Source organism: Convolutriloba macropyga, chromosome 14 (genome assembly GCF_964194025.1).
Source record: "Convolutriloba macropyga chromosome 14, txConMacr16.3, whole genome shotgun sequence".
Classification (NCBI taxonomy): Eukaryota; Metazoa; Xenacoelomorpha; order Acoela; family Convolutidae; genus Convolutriloba; species Convolutriloba macropyga.
This window is the reverse complement of record NC_134481.1, coordinates 2,303,660-2,327,935: the sequence shown is the minus strand read 5'-3', so window position 1 is coordinate 2,327,935 and position 24,276 is coordinate 2,303,660. Positions and strand designations below refer to the sequence as shown.

Here is a 24,276-nt window from a genome sequence, read left to right as displayed (position 1 = left end):
GTATGTTTTCACTTTTAAAAAACGTTTCTGAATTACGTTTTTCGTTGGTAATAATAAAATATAACGATCATTCAAGAAATAGCTTCAAAATGGATTTACGTGACCCAGATTAAAGGAACTGAAATTATAGAGTTGGCGATGCAATTTATAAAAATTCCAAAATTCAATTTAAAAAAAAAAATTTTCCTGGAAAAAAATTCAAACTGCTTACTTTATTTGGGTCACCTTTTTCATCATTAACAGTCTTACCATATAGGATAGGCATATTTTATTGACTTTCCCCGTGTGCAACGTGAGTAGCCTTAAGTGACCTTTATATTAATGTTAAAAATTACGTTAAAGTTAAATTCGGCAAGTCAATTATTAATATGAAATTTATAATTCAGCTTAAAACTCACTTCCACTAAGAACGGTTCAGGATTTCTCTAAAGACTTGCAAAATACGTATACTTTCAACAAAGTTTCAAAAGCAGCAGTTTTGAAACGTTTAGTATCACGAACCGTAAAAACCCAATACTTGAAAACTAAGCATTGCATATTTATGTAGACAAGCTAGAGAAAATGGAAGATAAACGGGAAAAAAACATTGACATGAGAAAACAAATGAAAACAAAACTTTTTGAGACCAAGACCTGATTGACATATTGAAAACAGGTAAAAAAAAAATTAGCACCCATTTTTAAAAGCAAAAGATTCAAACTTACCACACAAAATGTTACCACACAACATAACCGACTAACGTCGGGTGAATTGACTTACGGCCCGAAAGATGTGTAGGAGGGATTGGGGGGGGGGCAGGCTGATGTGGGGGCGGGGTGGGGGTGCGGGATCAATTTCTAAGAACCGCCCTTCACTCTATAAGTATAAGTCTCCAAAACAGGTTTTTTGAATCGCACACTCGGAGACTAGTGAGCTGAAACGCTCTACGATAACTTAATACGCACTGAGCGCTACCTCTTTATCCCCTTTCTGAGAAAGAAAAGTCAAATGGCTCTGACGAAAAATCGCATCAAAAAAGACAACATGATTTATATAAACTAGCTTTTAAGTTACTAGCCCTTTTAAAACTTTAACTAGCAGGCCCGCAAAACCATTCCAGAAAATCATTTACACGAATAGAAGTTTTTAATATAAGTGAAGGTTTCTGTTTCCCATCAAATCGGGCTAGAACCCATGCCCCTCGTTTAACAGCCATCGGTCTCACAACTTAAACTATCTATGTGTATTGCACTTGTCCTTTGCTCTTTCTATTTCTGGATAATGGCGTTTGTGATTTGCTTGTTTTTGCTAAATCGCATGCTTAATCAGCGCAAAATCAGCGCATATTAGGAGCTTAAAAAGGCTAGTAAAGCGCGTCTCAAAACGAATTTATTACGCTAGGTTCCCTGATTAAGGACCCCTAAAACTTGTTACGTTAGGAGGGCTGTTAACAATTGTGCCTGAAAATTACTATAAAAAGGAACATGAGACAAAACGACTAAAGCTACTTAAACTTAGTTTCATAACAATTTTAGCAATTTCATAGCAGCTTCTTAGCAATGAGAGCATTTGAGATCACGCAAAAAATCAAAAAGGAAAGCATGAAAACTTAGTTGAAAGCAATGATTGTTCTAGAATAGCGCAGGATCTGTACGGCTAAAACTTTGCAGAAAAACACACGTTTACAATAAGAACTTAAAACTTAGTTCGGTAGCAATTAAAAAACACAGTACTCAGGAAAGTAAATCCTCCCTCTTGGCGTGCATACTTTCAAGCCCTCTTAGCCTCGTGGTAACTGCACCATGACTAACAGTCTTTTGTCCCCGGTTCGTTTCTCACCCATCTACTTTGAGCCTTTTAGGTCACTGAACTCTCTCGATAGATATGATCGCTAATCAATGCTGCTCAATGCGGCTCTTTAACATGCGCTTCAAGAGGCCCCTTAAACATGCAAAAACTTTGTCCCACATTAGAGCTCACGCGTTTAATATATAGGATCAGTAATTTTCTTTCTAACACACACAGGAACACAAAACGGCTCAGCGTCGCAAGAAGTGCTCTCGAACAACAGCCGGAATCATGTTGATTAGAAATTTGCATGTCTACAAAAAGAAGAGTACCCGACACATTTCGGTTCCTCGACCCTCAGATTAGCAGTCATCCATCTTACCAACTGCGCTACAACGACTACATACCACCGTTTCTCACAATCGCTTTTATCGTATCAATAAGCATATTTCAGGTTGAGAGTAATTGAGATCACGCAAAAATCAAAAAGGAAATCATGAAAAACTTAGTTGAAAGCAAGGAGTGTTCTAGAATAGCGCAAAATCTGCACGGCTAAAACTTGGCAGAAAAACACACGTTTACAATAAGAAGTTCAAACTGAGTTCGGTAGCAATTAAAAAACACGTAGTACCCAGTAAAGTAAATCCTCCCTCTTAGCGTGCATACATTCAAGCCCTCTTAGCCTCGTGGTAACTGCACCTGACTAAGAGTCTTTTGTCACAGGTTCATTTCTCACCCATCTACTTTGAGCCTTTTAGGTCATTGAACTCTCTCGATATGTTCGCTTAACCATGCTGCTCAATGCGGCTCTTAAACATGCACTTCAAGAGGCCCCTTAAACAAGCAAAAATTTTGTCCAAATTTAGAGCTCAAGCGTTTAATATATGGGATGGTACAACATTTCTACTATTCAGCGTTAATGATGGTAATAGATGATATCACGCCATATAAAAGCAGCTGAAGTGCGGCATCAACAGAAGAGATAAGGAAAGAGAGCAAAATTTAAAAAAGTTGCCAAATTTCGCAGTGAAAAACCCATTTTTTGTCTCTGCAGTTCTGTCATGTAACCCATCTGCAATCATTACTGGCAAAAATTTTTATGCCAGTAATGATTGTCTAACTCGTAATAGGACAATAAAAATCAACAATTTGGAAAACAATTGCAAATTTTAACAAAATCTCGCTAAAAACTGTAATAATAAAATATTCAGAACCATTTCATTGCCTCCAGAGACTATCCAGTATCCCTATTTCAAGATTTAAAGAGTTTTACCGGTTCATAAAGATCCATAAACTTGAATGATAATAATTTTCCAAAATATTGAAAAAAAATTTATCAAAAAATTGCTAAAACTCAAGTCATTAAAATATTAAGAAACAATCTAGTAACTCTAAATTATGCAGCGGCTTATAAACAAACGTTGGGGAAGATCACTGAGCCCCTGGTGCCGGAAAAAATTAAATATTAAAAATATTTTAAAATCTTCTGTTTTAAAAAATTGCTAAAAATCGTGACATTTAAATCTATAAAAACATTCCATTAAATCTTCCATCACTCCAAAAATTACGCAGTAAACTATTATCAAACACTAGACGGGGGTTCCGTGTCTCTTCAGGCTGGATAAACCTAAATATGACAAAACAAATCAAAACAATTGCCAAAATTTGTGATATTAAAAAGTTGGAAATTAATCCATGGTAAACCTGAGTAATGACAATAAATGTCAAAAAAAGAAAATGCATGTTTTGTCAAAAACTGCTAAAATTCGTGATGTAAGAATCTTGAAAAACATTCCATTACATCTATAAACTATACAGTAATATAATATCAAACCATAGAGTAGGTTCGTTGGCTCTTGAGGCTGGACAAAACTAAAAAATGACAAAAAATTTCAAAAAACTTGAAATGCAAGTTTTGTAAAAAAAAAACTGGGTATAATTGTGATAATTAAAACTTTAAAATAGGTCCCATGGCCAATGAAAATTTTTACTTTTCTAACTAGCAAAAGTTACTACCAAACCTTCAAGGAGGTTTTCTGGCCCCTGGGTCTGGAAAAACTTGAATAATGACAATAAATGTCAAAAAATAAAAAATTGCAAGTTTTGTCAAAAAATGCAAAAATTCATGATGCTAAAATGTTGAAAAATATTCCATACCCCAAAAAGCTATGTAATAAACTCTTATCAAACCCTAGATGAAAATACTCGACACCTATGGCCAAAAAAACGCAAAAATGACAATAATGTTCGAGAAGCCTGGAAAAAAAATTGAAAATTAGTATAAATTTGCGTGATTTTGTTTGGATTACCAAAACATATAGCTCTTAAAATGGTCATTAAAAATACTTATGTCCTCCAAAAGACCTTTATCAACTTTAGCCTCAATTTTAGACTGGTCCAACAAAAAATTTGAAAAATAGTAAAAAAAAAAAACACGGCAAATTGGGCTCAAAAACTCCTAAAATCACGGCTTTCCCAGTAGCTTCACCACACTAAGCACTTAAAGGACTACTAAACGCGGCAAAGAGCCTCTAATGAAACTTAATGCCCACTGGGCGCTACCTGTTTATCCCGTTTTTAAGGACGAAAAGTCAAATGGGTCAGACGAAAAATCGGCCAAGCTCAAAAATCGCATAAAAAAGACCAACAGGACTAATTTAATTGCTACAAACTTCGTTTGAGAGCAATTAAAAACGTCAAAAGTTGGTAACATGAAACGCAAACCTGTTTGACGCGTTATAAAAGAAGAACATCAATTGATACCCGCTGATTTTTTGTAGAACTTTAAAATGTTGCTAAGGGACGACAGAGGGCGAAGGGTAGACCAGGCTTACCCTACCAAAAGAACTATACCATGTTTTTATAAACAGTTGTTAAGTAGAGAACAGAAACAAAAAAATGATAAAAAAATTCACAGATCTTTAATGACTAGAAATGGTCAAATGGTGTCAAAGTCACAAAAAGCATTGGGTGCCCGTTCAGAAATTCAGGTACCTGCAAGTAGGCGCAATTAGAACACATGTGTGACTTTTTAGAGGTACTCAAATGGAAAATACTGCAAACATATGTCAATTTTTCGCAAGGCACAAAATAAACTAGCAAACCAAAAATTTGATAAAACGCCAAATTCTATTTTGAAGGTACTCGAAAAAGACACACTTCAAAAAATAATAGCTTTATCGCTCGCTCCGTTTAATACTACACTATGACCAATATCACCACTCCAATTGGAGATCTCAATGGTATTCAGAAGTCAAAATAAAGGTGTTAACACATTTTTAAAAAAACCATAGCCAGACACCTTTGGAACTCTTACTTCTACCACAATTAACTAAAGCATTGGAATTGCCTACTTATTTCATTAAACTACTCTCAGGTCAAACACAAGTTGCTATTCACAAGTCTCGACTGCAATTCAATTATTCGCAACAAATCTTGAGTTCCATCAAAGAGCTGCTACATAATTTAGAGACTGGAAAAAATACAAAGAAAAGCATCGACATTTGACCACATTTTCTTTTTCAAAAATGTCGCCAGTGATGTAGAGACATCTGGAAACATTGGACTTCCCAACAATTATTCTCTTTAAAAAACTTATGATACAATGTGTTCTCAATAAGTGACTACCAACGACTCCCAGGACACACTAAAAAACAATTAAACAGCCAGGAAATAAAAAAGCGAGAAAAATAAGTAAAAACACCAGACAATCCATTTTAAAGAACTGATTTGGCCTATCAAAAATTGAAAAGCCACCATTTAGTAAAACATCACTTAGAACAGACAATTACACAGAAAATTTCTGAAAAATAAAAACAAAAGGGAACCAGAAAATTTCTGAAAAACAAAAACAAAAACAAAAATAGATCAAAAACGGACCAAAACAGTCTAAAATTAGACTTAAACTAATCATTTTTCTGAAAAAGGACCAAAAACATACCCGGCAGATTACCGGAAAATAGCCGCCGTTGATTCCAATAAGCATGATTGGGATTGAAAGAATATAAGATATTGAAAAAAAAAAAGATTTTTGTACAAAAACATTTTTTAAGTCCGATTTATTTTGATGACATTTCGTAGTTGAACATACTTCTGTCTCTCAGTGAGAGGCTACAGGGTCTAGTATCAAAACCAATAAGCACTATAGATAGTAACTAAAACTTATGAGAAAAAAAGTTCAAGTACCGGGCATCTAAAATTGTGCTTTATGGGTTTATCCCGTTTCTATTTCTGACTTCAATTTTTATACTGACTCTGTTCATTTTGAATTGCTTCGCTGAGCAACTGATGTTCAAATTCACTTTTAGAAGAATGAGAGAAGAGAGAAACTAGCCTAGCGAAGTCAAAAAGATTTCACGCAAAATGTCGAAAAAGCGGCAAAATGGTAAAGCGAAAAAAAGTTCGACGAAGTAAAAAAAATTAGGCGCGCTATAATAGCCGGCTGAGAAGATGAGGGCGGCTATCAATAAAATTGACTCCCATCTAACGAAAAGGTCACTTAAACTACCAGAAATACTAACTGCAGCCATAAAACTCTCTGCAAGAGAATCAAAATTAAATCAAAAACAGCTGCTAAAACTGCGTCCAAAATGGCCAAAGGTTAAAAAAAATCCAAAACGGACAATTAGTGGCTAACATTTAAAAGAAAACCCCACTTGGGATAAAACGTAAAAGTTAAAACTAAAAAAACTGTTTTGAAAAAGCCGCACGTGGTAAAAATTTCAACGCTTAGCAAAATTTTTTTACACAATTACCTCTCTCGCTCTCTCAAAAAAATCAAGCCAACGAAAATTACTCTAAAATTTAACTATTCGTCAGCACACTGGCATAAACACTTGTGTTTACGTGCAGCATTTGATTTTGCATCCTGAGAAAAATGAAGTCCCACTTTTCAAAAATAAGTCACCGTTACTCCTCTTTGATTAGTAACATGACAGCGCGCTAATGCAATCCATCCTTTGGATAGTAAAAGCAAAACGAAGGGCAATAATAATAAGCTCGCTACAGCAGCTATTGAAAAGCAAATTTGTATTTGACTTTTAATAACTGCAATGATCAGAAATTTGAATTTAGGTGCACACCCTACCCCAGCTAAGTAGTATATACACCAAACGCGAATGCTGTGATAAATATCACATAATGATTTAAAATGTGGGGGATTCAAGGGAAGACACTTTGGTACAAAGTTTGTTTCCAATCAAATTAGCGAAAATTTACGTATCATTGTTCGCTTACCTCGTACAGGAACAGCTCCACCGATGGCTCCATTCTGAAAAATTCTTCTACAGTTTGACGAGCACCACTTCCCACCTGCTTGGTGACCTTGACATTCAAGTCAGTCTGCTGTTGGTTCTCTGTGTGGAGGGACATTCCATAATAGGCAGTCACAGTGTCCTAAAAAGACAACATCCCATTATATCATCACTTCAAAACTATCGTAGGACTGGACTGTGTATTGCATCCTAGGGTACCTTTTTTCACTCACTGAACTTCTTGCTTCTTATTTAAAAAGCACGCCAAAAACAGCGCCCCACATTTGAAATTCTTTAAATTGTAAAAAAAATAGGAGCACAAAAATGGCGAGATGGAATTACTGTTTCTGCTATTAAAAAGTGAAACAACTGCAATATAGTTGTGTTCAGCTCAAATCGATTCGTTCATACGCAAGCAGTTAGTTGGCAGGGGAGAACTTAGCCAGTTACATGCGTTTCTTCCAGTTCATTGATGTGTCGTCGTTCCCCCACCGTAGAATATGACAATTCATTCTACACCTTCATAATGGTATAACAATCCCGGCAGAAGGCCGGAAAATAGCCGCCGTTGATTCCAATAAGCATGATTGGGATTGAAAGAATAGATATTGAAAAAAAAAGATTTTTGTACAAAAACAATTTTCAAGTCCGATTTATTTTGATGGCAATTCGTAGTTGAACATACTTCTGTTTCTTAGAGAGAGGCTACAGGGGCTACTAGCAATACCAATAAGCATTAGAGAGAGCTTAACTAATACTTATAGGAACGACGTTCAAACAGCGGGCATCTAAAATTGGGCTTTATGGGTTTATCCCGTTTCTATTTCTTACTTCAATTTTTTATACTGACGCTGTTCATTTTGAATTGCTTTGCTGAGCAACTGATGTTCAAATTCACTTATAGCAAAATGAGAGAAGAGAGAAACTAGCCTAGAGAAGTCAAAAAGATTTCACGCAAAATGTCGAAAAAGCGGCAAAATGGTAAAGCGAAAAAAAGTTTGACGAAGAAAAAAACATAGTAGGACAAGTCCTGACGTACAATTCGAAGAATTTTCTATGACTAAACAGAAAAACTAGACCTAGGACGGACTAAGAATGGATTGGGAAAACCAATTAGAAAAAAATCCGATCCAAAAAAATTGAAAAAAAAAACAAAAAATCAAAGCGAAATTGCCGCATGAGAACAAAAAAACCACTAGCGAGAAAGCGAAACTTTGTTCAAACACCGTTTAAATCACGCCGCAAAACCACTCGCTTTTTCGCTCCACTTCTGTTTCGGCGTGACCAAAATCACTACACCAATTTGACTTCAAAAATCATGAAAATGTGTGAACAGATCTTAAAAAACATAGCCGGAAAAATTCTGGAAGCGACTCGAAGCGTCAAAACTTTGCTAACAAAACCGTAATTGCAGCGGAAGCCACTGCCTTTTGTATTAAACCATTAACTTACAACCTCTCCAGGTCTGCCCTAAAAATTGGTGAAACTTAAACCACTGTCAACAAGAGAAACAAAATGCGGCAAAATTTTATATTAATGAAAACGTTTGGTAATGTTACAAAAACTAAAATAATTAAGGTGGTCAAAAACCTGATAGTCTGAAAAAGCTGGCAAGGTTATCAAGAGCCCTCAAACAATTCATGATTCTAATCTGAAACAGATCGCGAAAGCAAACGGCAGATAATAATCTTAGAAACTAAGTTAAAGCTTTTCAAACATAGCTGGCAGATTGCCAGAAAATAGCCGCAATAGATTCGTAGATCGGCAGTCTATAAAAACAGTAAAAAAAAGACAGACCAAAAAATTCGTCTTTTCATTGAAGGCTGATCTGTTATATTTTGATTAAAATTCTGTATAATTTATTGCTGCCTCTATTAGCTGATCTCAACCTTCATTTAGAGTGGCACACACCCATTGGACCTTATATCTTTGAATTAAAGTAAATAGAAGTCAATTTCAAAGTGAGGAAGTCATTTTTGAGAGGGAGGTAAGTCAAGTGTGACCAAAAATTTAATCACATGAATGAACAAAAAAACTCGCTCCACTAAGAGCGAAAGATGACGTCACGCATGCAATTCAGTTGAAATTGCATAAACGAATGAACAAAAAGTGGCTGTGACGTCATATGGTCGTAACAAAAATCATGACGACGAAATAAAAAGAACCAAGAGAAGGCCAATAAGAGTCCCAGCTATCGCTGTGCGGCTATTAAAAAAGAAAGCTCAAATTTAGGAATCAGAAAACACCTATAATTACACTTCTAATCACTGCGATTAAGACAAAAAACAACACACACATACTGTTCTTTTTTATAAATAAGCTAGACAACATGATTTCATACTAAATCAAAAATAAAATTGATCATAGAAAAGACCTAAGCACCAGAAGAATATTCAAAGGCAAAAAATCGTTTAAATTAACACCAAGGCCGGAAGAAAACTGCAGTAAACAGTCATAAGTGGAAAAAGCTTGCTATCAAACTCTCCGTAATGCCTTTTGTTGAATGAAATCAATTGCACACCAGAGAAATTACGATAATCTAAGAAAAAGCAGAAATCGTTCATTTTTTACAACTGAAGAAATCAATATACCGAATATAAATTTAGGCGCCAGGACAAAACTAGAATGATACTGACTAGAATGTGAAGAATATTTGCACAATGTAAGGAACACCGTAACAAAAAGATTTTCTTGATTTTTGAAAGTTTAAAATCAATTAAAAAATTCAAGAAAAACGAATACATTTCATTGTTCAGCATTCAAGACAGAGAAACGATAACTAGTCCTCCGATACAAAGATCTATCCTCCTGACGAGACCAAAAAATAGGAAAAAGCAGAATTCATAAATAAGAAACATTGAAACATTTTGCAAAAAAATGGTCAAAGAACTTTTAAGTTAAGACTGCATTTATGAAAAAGTTTTCTCAAAACTTAACGCCAAAAAATGATTGAATTTTTATTGAAACAAAATTAAAGTCCTTCATGTTGCACAAAAAAACTATTTCTAGCAATTACAGTCAAAATACAAACGAAAAACTGACAAAAATCGGGAAAAAAAACCACCAAAATCGAATTAGCATATGTACAATTTTATGGAACAAAATTACATCGAGGTATAAAGAGGCGTTGATTATAGGAATTATCAAAGATAAATTGCCATATTAACTGATTTTTGACAAAAAACGGTTAAAAGATCCAAAAAAGCAGAAATTAAAAGAAAGCCAAAAATTAACAAAAAAATCAAGAATTATGTGCAAATGCTCAACTTGAAACGCATTTTCAGGCTCTGCAAAACACTGTGGCATCAATTTCCGAGGTTGACATTTCTATATAGTATCGAAAACATAGCCGGCAGATTGCCGGAATAGCTGCGAAAGAATAGACCTGCGTGCCATATAATAGAGATAGAAACAGATACAGATCTAAATTGAAAAAATTGACGCCGCTCAAAGAACTAGGTAAAAAAACATTCAGCGATAAATCAATAAAGCTTGTTAAAATTCATTTCGCAGAAGCCTCTTATTAGTGACCTTTACTGCACATATGAGTTCCTTTGACCTTATACAAATTCAAATTAAACTTAAGTTTTAAAGTGCAAAAGTCATTTTATTGAGTGAGGTAAGTCACGTATGATCAAAATCTAATCACGCAAATAACCTAAAAACTTTGCTAAAGCGAGTGAGCAATGACGTCACGCGCGCAAATGCCGTTAGTGAGAGGAAGAAGTCATTCAGAAAATTTGACTTTTTCAGCTTTGCTGTGTGAACAAATGTAAAACGAAAAAAGAGCGTCAGACGACGAAACAAAAAAAAACCAAGAGCACCGCAATATAGCTAGGCTCAGCTTACAGCTTCGCAGCTATAAAAAAATTATTTCTACAAGGAACCAAATTAAAAGCAAAAAAATTGGGCCACATAGACGAAAAACTGCTAAGAACGGTTATCTATATGTGCAATTCAGTCAAAAACTACTTTTCAAAGTCAAAAAAGTCAATAACTAAACGCAGCGCATGATCAAAAAACTTCTCTTGCTTAGCGAAAATCGGTTCGCCAAGACAGCTTTTCTCACTTTCGCTTTTAGGTCAAAATGCCGCGTGAACAAATCTACTTCCTGTAAAAAAACCGAGAGAAAACCAATACTCCTCTTCGAGTCGTAAAAAAAGACGGCGCCCCAATACAATTCAAATTCTTTGAATTGTAAAAAATAGGAGCGCTGTAATAGCCGGCTGATAAGATGAGGGCGGCTATTAATAATATTCGCAATAGCTTATTAGGCTATACACCTCCTATTAGGCTACAAAAACCAGAATAAGCGCAAAAACACTCATCGGTTTGATCACACATGTTGCCGAAGGACAAAAATTGGGTGAGGAGGTGGTAGTGTTGGGTAACAGCAATTAAGTACCTGTGTATATTGGTATCCACCAGTCGATTTCTGTTCACACCCCAGCCACCTGACTGCCCTCTGGGTGACCAACTTGTCATCTATACTCGTCTGATCATTCTCCATTTTACTCAGAAAGGCCACTGCGTAGGCGGTAGCTTCCACAGTCATCTTTGGGGGAGGGGTCTCCCATGTGTAATAATTAAATTTGGGCTCATCTGGTTTGCAAGTACAATTGACATCCCCTTCTGTGGAGGTAGAAACCCCGCGTGTCCAGAAGATATTGCCACAAATCACTGGAATCAAATCACATTTGTTATCAAGTATTCATAAATTTGGAAATTTTCATCAATTTAATTCAGAAGCATTCCAAAACATTCTTCTACAGAAATAACAACTGATCAGCCCAATAACTCTCTGCGCTTTTTTTTGGGGGGGGGGGGGGGGGTAGTTTAACGACTAATGTCTTCAACGACTGCTCACGGAGATAGATAAAGTGTGCTGTCTGTTATGTCGCCAGAGGTGTTATGGGGTGAAAACTTCTCACAATTAAAAAAAAACACTTTAATATTATCAGAGGTTAAAAACAACTATCTGCATTCGGAAAAACATAGCCGGCAGATTGCCGGAAAATAGCCGCGATAGACGCTTGTGGCGTTACGAATTGAAACATACCCGGCAGATTGCCGGAAAATAGCCGCCGTTGATTCCAATAAGCATGATTGGGATTGAAATAACAGAAGATATTGAAAAAAAAAAGATTTTTGTACAAAAACATTTTTTAAAGTCCGATTTATTTTGATGGCATTTCGTAGTTGAACATACTTCTGTTTCTTAGAGAGAGGCTACAGGGGCTCCTAACAATAACAATACGCATTAGAGATGGTAAATAAGACTTATAGGAACGACGTTCAAATAGCGGGCATCTAAAATTGGGCTTTATGGGTTTATCCCGTTTCTATTTCTGAGATCCATTTTTGTACTAACTCTGTTCATTTTGAGTTGCTTTGCTGAGCAACTGCTGTTCAAAATTACTTTTAGCAGAATGAGAGAAGAGAAACTAGCCTAGAGAAGTCAAAAAGATTTCACGCAAAATGTTGAAAAGGCGGCAAAATGAGGTAAAGCGAAACATTTTTTTATTCGACGAAGTATAAAACATAGCAGGACAAGTCCTGACACACAATTCAAAGAATTTTCATTGACTAAACAGAAAACTAGACCAAGAACGGACTATGAAGGTATTGGGAAAACCATTTCGAAAAAAAAATCCGATCCAAAAAAATCGAAAACACTGTAAAAATCAAAGTGAAATTGCCGCATGTGAACAAAAAACCACTAGAGAGAAAGCGAATTCTCACTCTACTCTAAATTTAGAGCGAAAAAATTTCACGCCAAAAAACCACTCGCTTTTTCGCTCCACTTCCTGTTTCGGCGTGACCAAAATCACTACTCCAATTTGACTTCAAAAATCATGAAAATGTGTGAACAGATCTTAAAAAAAAGACAGCGCCCCAATACAATTCAAATTCTTTGAATTGTAAAAAATAGGAGCGCTATAATAGCCGGCTGAGAAGATGAGGGCGGCTATTAAACAACTATAGAAATAAAATACACAGATCGACCACCAGTCCTTTAATAGACCACTAGACTTTTTGGGTTAGCTTCGGACTGTCATTTTTACGAGAGACAAAAGCTCTATAGGGAGAAAGCCCTAATAAGGCTTTTCAAAATTAGGATTTTTTCCGTTTGTGCCCCCTCAGCTTAGTGGGCGCATATTATTTGCACCCCCCAGATGCACGTGCAATATTTGGGGGGGGGGGGAGGGGGCACAAACGGAAAAGATCCCAAAATTAATATTCGAAATCAAAAACTCAAGACTCTAATATTCAAGAATTAGGGCATATGTTTGGCACTACTTAGATGCACGCTATTGACCTTTAATAAGTAAATGTTCATAGAATTTAAAGTTTCATAAGTGAGCTCAGGAGTCATTTTTTTGAGTGAGGTAAGTCATTGAAAAAGTCAATTCCAAGAAGTCACGGTAAGACGAAACAAAAATCTGTTAGACGAAGTAAAAAAATTAAGAGCGCTATAATAGCCGCCTAGAATTGAGGACGCGGCTATTTAAAAAGAATCAAATTAGAGTTCAAGTCATAAACTTGCAACACACAATCAGACTCGTCTTTCAAAGCAAACTTTTTTTTAGCAACGGACTTAATTTCTGAATGCTCGCAATTCAAAGCATTCAAAAATCATTAAGTCAACCGTGAAAAAGTCACTCGAGAAGTGAAATCGAAAAAATGTTCTAGGAGAAAACGATCAAGCAAAAATTTTTCATACATATAATGTACATCAGCTTCAATATTATCAAAGATTAAAAAATACTGTCTCCTCTGCGTTCAGAAAATAAAACAAAGCCGGCAGATTGCCGGAAATTAGCCGCGATAGACGCTTGTGGCCGTCCATGAATTGAAACAACTAAAGAAACAAGATAGGCAGATTGACCAAAAGTCCTTTAGAAGTCCACTAGATTTTTTTTGGGTTAGATAAGTACTGTCATTTTTATGATACACATACGGTCTATAAGGAAAAACCCTGAAAGAGCTTTTTCAAAATTAATTTTCGAAATCAAAAACTCAAGACTAATACTCAAGAATTAGGGTATATCAGTTTGGCACTACTTAGATGTACACTATTGCTCTTTAACTAGTAAATGTTCATAAAATAAAGTTCCATAAGTGAGTTCAGAAGTCATTTTTTTGAGTGAGGTAAGTCACGCAATCGACCTAAAAGCAGAAATGACGTCACGCAGACTAATTTTAACTGCAAAGCATTAAAAGCCACTGAAGTCATTGAAAAAGTCAATTCCAAGAAGTCAGGGTAAGACAAAACAAAAATCTGTTAGACGAAGTAGAAAAAAATTAGGAGCGCAATAATAGCCGAAATTGATGACACGGCTATTAACAAGTTATAAACTTGCAACGCACGTTCAGATTCGTCTTTCAGAGCAAGAATCCTGTTCCGAACAGAGATGAGCAACGGATCCTGCTGCGGATCCAGGCCCTTCTTCACCATGTAATCATACAGCGCAACCCCTCCAAGTGCCAGAAGGTAACTGTCGGCATCTTCGTTGTCCACTGCTCTCTGCAGGCTAAGTCTGACAAAAGTGGACACTTGATGCAGCTTCGTATTCTGATCAGTGGTGAATTGAATAAACAGATGTTGAGGTGCTTGACTAACAGCCAGTAAGAGGTATGCAGCAAGTGTCTCTGGTCCCGCACTGCCACCCTGTCAAAATTTTCTCCAATAATAAAAACATTTGACAGTTAACTGGGTTATCATGATTTTAGTCATCTACACAACAGATTAGCAGCTTGATTGATCTAATGTCAGCAGTCCGTTTCTTTTCTTCACAACAAGAAGTAGGCCTCTATTGCAATATGCTTTTGTTCTCCCCACTTGTGTCAGGTAAGAACGAATAAAACATATAACTGGAGGATTTAACATAGTATTCTTCTGGATAGTTACTGTTGTTTTGTTGCTTTTCAGTTGAAGAGCTTTTCAACTAAATCTGACTAAATTTGAATTTTCCGTCATTATACAAATATCATCATTAATCAAAAACTAAGTTTACAGACGAACTGCAGGTTTCTCGAGGAATATTTCAACTCATGTAGCGAGACAACTTTGACACAGGGGGGGGGGGGTATTTATTTTTATTTGAACACTGCGTCAAAATGATTTTGCTATTAAAAGTATTGAGAAAACCTTTCATCATTTTTAAACAAACATTGAAGACAATTTCTTTTAGGTAACCTATACATAAATCGACAGTCTTCAGTATCGCAAGAGGCGAGGCAACAATTTCACTGGCCTGATACCAGAAAATGGACCTCCAGTAGATTAGGGGTATCATTTGTCAACAACCAGCGATTAAAAAGTCGAACACCAGCCATTTAGAGAGTGACGTAAGCATGCCTTGGTGCTTCGATTGTAGGTAAATTCGGGAGTAATTATATCAAGCCTTCATTAATAATGGCTTTAAACTTTGTTTGAGAGCAATGAAAACGAAACAGAGCATCCAAAATCACGCTAATTATTCAAAACAAAACTTTAGGATACAATGGAAAAGATAATGAGAAATAAGCGATACGGAAATAATCAACTAGCCTGCATATCACTGTGGAAAACAACACCATTTTCCTCAACATAGCCGTCAGATCTGATTATGGAGTTACGTAAGAGGAATTCGTAGGTCATCATCAGGTCATCGTCAGCAATATTAGCATAGCCTCCGTTCTCAGCCTCTGCAAAGGTACGCACCACGAAACAACTCAACCTGAAAATGGGACAAAATTCAACCCTATATAATTGCTTAGAAACTGAAAAAAATAAAAAACCTGTGTGATGTTTACATACATAAACGACCTGAGAGCGGTTGACTTCGGTAGCATGCAATTGGGACTTAGGGATGCTAGCATGGGGGGGGGGGGGGGGGTTGAGCCGAGTGTGAGCAGATTTGTTGAATCAGAGACTACTAAGACGTAATCATAATTCAAGCGAGACCTACCATTAATGACCTAACGTACGCACGTACAGTAATAGGACAACATGAACAACCACAAAAGGAGAAAAACTCAAAAAATCAGTCATTATTTTTTAAAACATAAGCGTCAAAATTGTTTATAATTTTAGAGATGAAGAAATACAGTTACACCGCACCAATTCTGCATCATCAGAGATTCAAAAAAAAACAAAATTAACGATACTAAATGTTCGCAAAAACGTCAAACAAACAAAAACGTTAAAAAACGGTCAAAGCTTTTTAAAAAGTCAGACAATCTATGTCTTGCAAAACTTAGACGTTAATTGAAAGCGTTATCTTCAAAAGACAGCTTATTAGAGCGCCATTGAGACCAGTCGTTAAAGAGTAAGAGGGACAAGACAAAAAGGGAACCATCAAAGTGGACAAGATAATTAATGCCCTCCGGGCGTTAGCTGTTATCCCATTATTGAGGACAAAAAAAATCAAAGAGGGCCAGACAAAACAATTTGTCAAACTCATAGAATTCAAAAAGCAAACGATTGACGAATTCAAAAAGCAAACGAATGCACCACTGGGAAACAATTGTCACCTTTCGAAAACATTCCTACCGAAAACCATAAACCGACTAATGTCGGAAGAATTGCTCTCGAACGACAGGCCGGTAGAAAAAAATTTGCCTCCGCCGGGATTCAAACCACTGACCTCCCGATCCACAACCAAATGCGCTGACCACTCGGCTATCAGCCCCTTGTTTTCACTATGCTATAATCGACTTTATATTAGTAACAAGCTTTACTTTGAAGTGAGAGCAATAGAGATCACTGGAAAATGAAGAACGAAAACGTAAAGAAGTCACTTGAGAAGTCAAATAATGATCTAGAAGAAAAGCGCAAAATGGTCAAGCAAAAAATCTGCATAAAAAGACCAAAACCTTTAATAATTGATATATCGTTCAAGAGCAATTAATCACGAAACAGAGTGAAAAGAAGTCTTGTCACACATAAAAATTCTATTTCAAAAATAGAAAAATTCTTCAAGAAAAAGAATTTGTTCAAAAATTTATAACTTCTTCGTATTTATCTCTTCAAAATTTTCTTACTATATCTACACAACAACCAACTTGCCGACTATCAGCACTCTGGCAGGACAAAAAAGAGACAAACACAAGCAAAAATATAAGGATTTACAAATTAGAAAAGTAATCCAAATTAAAAGCTCGAAAAGTTCTTAAGCTAACATCCTGAAAAACAAAATTGTGCTTAAAAGACAAATGAAATGACCATGATCCCAAGAGTAAGTTATAACGAAGCTTCATTAGTCCACAACCGTTATTACATATTGAAAACATAGCTAGCAAGTTTCCGAAAAATAGCCGCCGTTGAGACCCAAAACCGTAGAATTTTTTTCTAAGAGTCAAAAAGTGTTGTAAATGGGTTCACAGTTTCAGTTATATTCAAAAATTGTATTTAAATCAGCTTCTAAACTGAAGGGTATTAAGCTTAACAATAATGTCAACTAGCAATCGCTCTAATCAAATTTTGATAACCTGCTTTACTATGGCTCAAAGACATGGCTTAATCTGTTTATCTAGCTACTTTTGATATTGCTCTTTTGATCATGAACCCTGTCATTATTCACTATATTTGGCCATTGACTCAGTGAATTGATCTACAATCCAATCAGCCAATCAGCAGAAAGTGAGTCAGGTAAGTCAGAAGTCAAACGTGCAAGTCATGAGTTACGCAAAACGAAAAACATGATCCAAAGGTGAATAGAAAACAGAGAATGCCTAAAAAAATAGTAGCCACTGAGAGGCTGACGGCGGCTAATTTCTCAAAAAGAGCCGAAAATCATAAAACTCAACTTTCTTTCGAATTGTTTGCATTTAAATTGGCACTACCAATATGGAAATTAAAAAAAAGCCGGCAGATTGCCGCAAAATAGCCACCGTTGATTCCAAAAAGCATGATTGGGATTGAAAGAAAAGAAGATATTGAAAAAAAAGATTTTTGTACAAAAACATTTTTTAAGTCCGAGTTATTTTGATGGCATTTCGTAGTTGAACATACTTCTGTTACTTAGAGAGAGGCTACTATCAGTACCAAAAAAGCATTAGAAAGAGGTAACTAATACTTATAGGAACGACGTTCAAATAGCGGGCATCTAAAATTGGGCTTTATGAGTCTATCCCGTTTCTATTTCTTACTTCAATTTTTTATACTGACTCTGTTCATTTTGAATTGCTTTGCTGAGCAACTGATGTTCAAATTCACTTTTAGCAGAATGAGAGAAGAGAAAAACTAGCCTAGAGAAGTCAAAGATTTTACGCAAAATGTCGAAAAAGCGGCAAAATGGTAAAGCGAAAAAAAGTTCGACGAAGGAAAAAAACATAGTAGGACAAGTCCTGACGTACAATTCGAAGAATTTTCTATGACTAAACAGAAAAACTAGACCTAGGACGGACTAAGAATGGATTGGGAAAACCATTTTAAAAAATCCGACCAAAAAACCGAAAAAACAGTAAAAATCAAATAGAAATTGCCGCATGTGAACAAAAAACCACCAGAGAGAAAGCGAATTCTCACTCTACTCTAAAATTAGAGCGAAAAATTTTCACGCCGCAAAACCACTCGCTTTTTCGCTCCACTTCCTGTTTCGGCGTGACCAAAATCACTACTCCAATGACTTCAAAAATCATGAAAAAATTTTGAACAGATCTTAAAAAAAAGACAGCGCCCCAATACAATTCAAATTCTTCGAATTGTAAATAAAAATAGGAGCGCTATAATAGCCGGCTGAGAAGATGAGGGCGGCTATTAACAATTTATTATAAACAAGTTCAGCACTTGAATGACTATTAAATATAATTTGCGGCCTCTAATGAAACTCAATGCCCATTTGGTTTCACTTGTTTATCCCGTTTCGAAAGCTCAAAGTCATGTAAAAATGTGTAAACATCTTACAAAAAGACATAGCCGGTAGAACACCCTGAAATGATTCGAAAATCTTAAAATCACGCTCATCAAAATCAGGAAAATCAAAGAGCAAGAACAAAAAAACATACCCGGCAGATTGCCGGAAAATAGCCGCCGTTGATTCCAATAAGCATGATTGTGATTGAAAGAATAGACGATATTGAAAAAAAAAAGATTTTTGTACAAAAAAAATTTTTTAAGTCCGATTTATTTTGATGGCATTTCGTAGTTGAACATAACGTATTTCTTTTTCTTAGAGAGAGGCTACAGGGGGCTACTATCAATACCAATAAGCATTAGAGATGGTAACTAAGACTTTTAGGAACGACGTTCAAATAGCGGGCATCTAAAATTGGGCTTTATGGGTTCATCCCGTTTCTATTTCTGACTTCAATTTTTTATACCGACTCTGTTCATTTTGAATTGCTTTGCTTAGCAACTGATGTTCAAATTCACTTTTAGCAGATGGAGAGAAGAGAGAAACTAGCCTAGAGAAGTCAAAAAGATTTCACGCAAAATGTCGAAAAAGCGGCAAAATGGTAAAGCGAAAAAAAGTTTGACGAAGTAAAAAAAAAATACGAGCGCAATAATAGCCGGCTGAGAAGATGAGGGCGGCTATTAATCAAGTGTCAAATAAACCTATACAAAGGTGTTTTAAAAAGTATGCAGCCAATTCTTAAGTTTACTGGTGTGGGTAGGAGGGGGGCAGTTAGCTGTGTGTGTGTGTGTGTGTGTGTCTCTCTCTCTGTGTGTGTGTGTGTGTGGGAGGGGAGAGTACGTGGGGTAATATGGGTCAAGTAGGAGTTGTAGTTAAGCGGGGGGTCTAGCTAGGGAGGAGGGACTGTAATGGGAAGAAAATGACATTTCGGCGATGTTTGTAGTAATTTGGAGAGTGAAAAGGGACCGTTATGGGAACAGAGGTAATTTCTCATGTCTCTAGAAGACCTATCGACTGTTGAACTTCACCAGCAACGCCTAATTACTATGTATTAGTAACACAGCTCCTGTTGAAGTTCGTTGTTTGAAAACTGAAGTCAACGTTCAAAAACAGATATCAACGTTCGAAAAAAAAGTTACAAGTTCAAGTCATAAACAAATTTGCTTCAGCTGAAAAAAATCTGTAGAATACCATAACTCCTTTTCGATTTGTAGAAAGCTTACTTCAGCTTTAAAAAACCTGTAGCAAACCAATACTTCTCTTCGGGTTGTAAAAACCTGCTAAATATCGATAGTTCTCTTCAAGTCGTAAAAAGCAAAAGGCAAGATCGATCACCAATACAGTCCCAATTTTTGGATGGTAAAATCGACCGAGCACCAATACAATCCAAATTGCTCTTTAGACTTAGACGCTAGCCTGCTTAAGAAGGGTGTTAATGCTACCCCATAACTTCGCTCTTCATTTTCATGATTTCTCTGCCCAAATTTAGCAATTGATATGTAAATCGTGATCAAGTCCTAAGTAAAACAAAATTTCTTTTACTGGATGAGGTGTATAACAAGAGACGAACTTGGTAACAAATAATTTGAAACTTGAAGTCAAGGACAATTGGCCTAGAAGTAGTAAAGGGTTCAAGGGGAGAGAACGGATAAGAGAGCGGAGCGTCCAAGTATGACTTACCATGTTGAGCTGGGATATGTGGAATCCTTGCCACCGAATGCTGTGTATCCTCCATCTGTGTTCCGATATCTCAGCTCCCTCTGATAACCTGAAACAGTACAAAAGAATAAATGTAGAGCGGGGAGAGGGGTCAAACTCTTAGAACCACCCTTCACGCCATGATCTTAAATCTCAACAGTTTCGGTGAATCGCATACTTAGATACTAGTAGGGCGCAAGGGAAGAAGAGAACTGTTCAGCGACTTAATGCTCTCCAGTCTTGAACGGTTTATCCCATTTTTGGTGACGAAAAGTCAAATGGTCAGGCAGAAAAAATACCGCACGAAGAAGAGTCCAGAAACGCAATCGAAGAATTGAATGCAAAACTAAATACTCTTCGACCTCATCATCAGGCCAACAGAACATTACGTGCCAAACAGGCAGCTAGAGGAAAATGAGTTAAGAATAGCATTGAAATTATATTTCTGGGATCAGTATGTTGAATAAAAATTTTTTCGATCAAATGAAAGAATGCAAAAATTTGCCTAAAAATGAAACAATGTTGTACATATACGAGGGAGGTAGAGGACATAAAAGGCCATGAGAAACACTAAGTCATGATAAGAACTAGATAATCGCTTGAACTTCTGATTAATTTCAAATACACCAAAAAGAGAAAATTTAATAATTGCCAGTTTCATTATATTCAAAAAATATAGTGAATTCAGCATATATATATATATATATATATATATATATATATATATATGGGAGGACAATAAGCTTAATACTAATAGCAGTTAGCAGCATAGTATAACGAATTGCGATACCTCAAAGCACAAAGTCTTTAAACAAAGTCTTAGTATACGGGCTTCTATAATTGTTCATCACGTTTTTATTAATTTCCCTTTCGGATCTTGACCGTATTTGCTGTTTGAATTCCTTATCCAATACCCTTCTGACTTTTTTATTTCACTCTTTTCACCTTGGCTAACACACCTTGACCTCAGAACACACAAAAACGAAGATCACAATCGTAAAAAGTCACTTGATAAGTCAAAGAATATTCTGGAACAAAGCGCTAAACAGTCAGGCCAAAATTTTTATTAGAAAAAAGACACACGTTTACAATTAATTACGACAAACTTCGTTCGAGATCAACTGATCCAACCAAAAGACAAAAGAAGAAACGTTTACGGATTGATAAATGCTTTACAGTTGGCAAGCTTTAGCTTAATTGGAGGGGCGTGAGGTGAGCGCAGCTGCAGTGGGATGAGTGAACGAAAGTGGGGGTGCACCGGGTCAAACTCTAAGAAACCCCCATCATAAAATGACTCTCGCCCTTGAGAGCTGAACGAGAGGGGGTTCTTATCGCCGGAGGGTGGACGGGCATTTTTTTTGGGGGGGGGGGGTGGGGGGGGTTGGCAGAAGGGGTCAAACTAAGAACAGCCCTTCAAACCCTGAAAGGGTCTCAAAACAGTTTCTGTGAATCGCATACTTGGAGAGTAGGGCTGAGGTGCTCTAATGGTACTTCCCTCCCTCTGAGTATTTCCGGAGCATGGCATGAAAACGGTAAATTCGGTTAAAATCGGTAAATAAAAAACGGTAAACCGCATAAAAAGCGGTGAACTTTTCTATATGCACTTTTCTTTATGATTTTTTCGAACCCTAGGAATCAAATCACACAAAAATAAAGAAGTGCGTGAGAAGGTCACTTGAGAAGCCAAATACTATTCTAAAGGAAAAGCGCAAAAACGTTCAAGCAAAAATTCTGTATAAAAAAAGACACACGTTTACAATAATTGCTTTTCATTCGAGCAATTGAAAAGACAACAGGACTAATATACTTATTACAAACTTCGTATGAGAGCAATTGAAAAACTTCAACGGATCTAGTAAACTAGAGTTGCCCATCCAAAAGTGGGAACAATTGTGTCTAGTAAAGACCAGTAAGAACTCACAAATTCAAAAACAATCGAAAAGTGTACAGACAAAAACTGAAAAATTTTGAAGTAAACATTCAAAAAAATGCTAGTGGCACCAATTTTTATCTCCAATTAGCTTAACTTACAAATGTGTTCATAAAGTAGGATGAGCGGCTGAGTAGTGTAGGATGGGTGAAGGGTGGAGTACGGGCAGTCTCAACCACCAAAAAAACTGCCCTGATCATGAGTTTAATTCTCACCGTCATTCTCGATGAAAAGCGATCTTAGAGACTATTAATGTTAAGAGCGCTTCTTAGCGAAATAATGCCGTCCTGAAAAGAAAGCCGTCAGAGCGGACGAAGGGAGTCTTACCAGCAAACAACAGCGGCTGTCATATACTTAGCGAGAAGACTAAATGTATCGGTAAAAGAAAACATGGAACACACTGATGGTTCCGAAAAAACTGATACTCCTATTCAAGTTGAACATCATAAAGATAAAAAGCACAAATACACGTGCATACAGGCGCTTCAATTATATGTTAGAATTTAAAAGAAACATTTTGGTGAACTAGAACTTTAACTCTCGGACTCGAAAAAATGCCTGACGTTTTGTGTTTGAGCGAAACTTGGTTGAACAGCGGCGATGACGCCAATAGTTTACTTGTTATAGGCTATCATCAGTGTGCGCAAACAAACAGAAAATCGAAGGGTGGTGGTGTTATGAAACAGTTGAAAAGTTATTGTGATTTGATAAGAACACACAAAAATCCTCTCAACGAAGCTGCTGTTATAGAAATTAGTGCTACTAGTTTACGGCTCTTTGTAGCGGTCATATATAATAAACATAGCATGCCCAAAAAGGACTTCTTAAAAAGTTTTTGATGATTTCTTGGAACATCAATACAAAACCTTTTATGTGCGGTGACTTCAATATCTACATTTTTGAGCAAAATCAGTATGTAAACGACTATATGAATATAATAGCTTCAAATGATTTTGTTTCAGGAGTAAACCAACCGACTAGAGTAACGGATAGTACTTCAACACAATTAGATCACTTTATTTATCGATATGTCCCTAATTGTGAAACCGAGGTCTTGCTACATCAAAGCTTCTCAGATCATTACCAGATTCAAATCAGTTGGAACAAAAACAAATAAGGACTTACTACTTTTTAGAGATACTAAGTTTGCCAAAGATCCAGAAAAAGTTAAACGCTATTTACGTTCATAACCTTAAGGAGTGTGTTTTTGGATGTTACAGACAGATTTGCTCCCTTAAGACAGCAGGGTAGAGAGAAACAAAAACGCCTAAATGGTTCAGCAACAAACTAAAAAATCTCAAAAATAAGAACGTTGCTCATTGGAAAGGAAGCGACAATAGTTCGTTAAAAAGTTCAAAAACTAAGATTAAGCTTTAAAAAAGTGTTCTGCAGCCAAAAAAGTTTCCTCTCATACAAATTTAAATCTTGCCTCGGTAATAAAAGACAAGTCTATAAATTACTAAATGATTTAAGCGGTGAAGAAATGAAAAGTTCCAAGATGCCTGGTCTGGAAACTGGCTAACAGTATTAATCTGCCCAATGATCAAGATAAAGCAATGAACTTGAATAATTATTTTGCCAAAGTTGGGTTTGAAATCAGAAAGCATCTCGGTTTTGAAAATGAACCCGAAGTTCCAAGACCTCAAAAATCGATGTTTCTGTTTAAAGTCACAGAGGAAGTTAAATTCGTCATATCAAATTTGGAAAAATAATCATCCTCTGGTGAGATTTTTTAAATCTTTTGGTAAAAATGTCAGCGCCTGTAATAATTGAGTACATTACGTTT

General features: G+C 36.2%; 1 protein-coding gene across 1 annotated transcript in view; it reads right to left on the bottom strand.

The window, feature by feature from the left end:
- Window positions 1-24,276, bottom strand: part of LOC142353372 (pregnancy zone protein-like) — a 153,043-nt gene that overhangs the window by 11,342 nt on the left and 117,425 nt on the right. The window contains exons 23-27 of the mRNA XM_075405604.1: window positions 20,543-20,630; window positions 15,574-15,742; window positions 14,391-14,691; window positions 11,425-11,699; window positions 7,003-7,161 (exon numbers count right to left, since the gene is read on the bottom strand). Coding sequence (XP_075261719.1) covers window positions 7,003-7,161; window positions 11,425-11,699; window positions 14,391-14,691; window positions 15,574-15,742; window positions 20,543-20,630 — 992 coding nt within the window. The remainder of the gene's footprint in view (window positions 1-7,002; window positions 7,162-11,424; window positions 11,700-14,390; window positions 14,692-15,573; window positions 15,743-20,542; window positions 20,631-24,276) is intronic.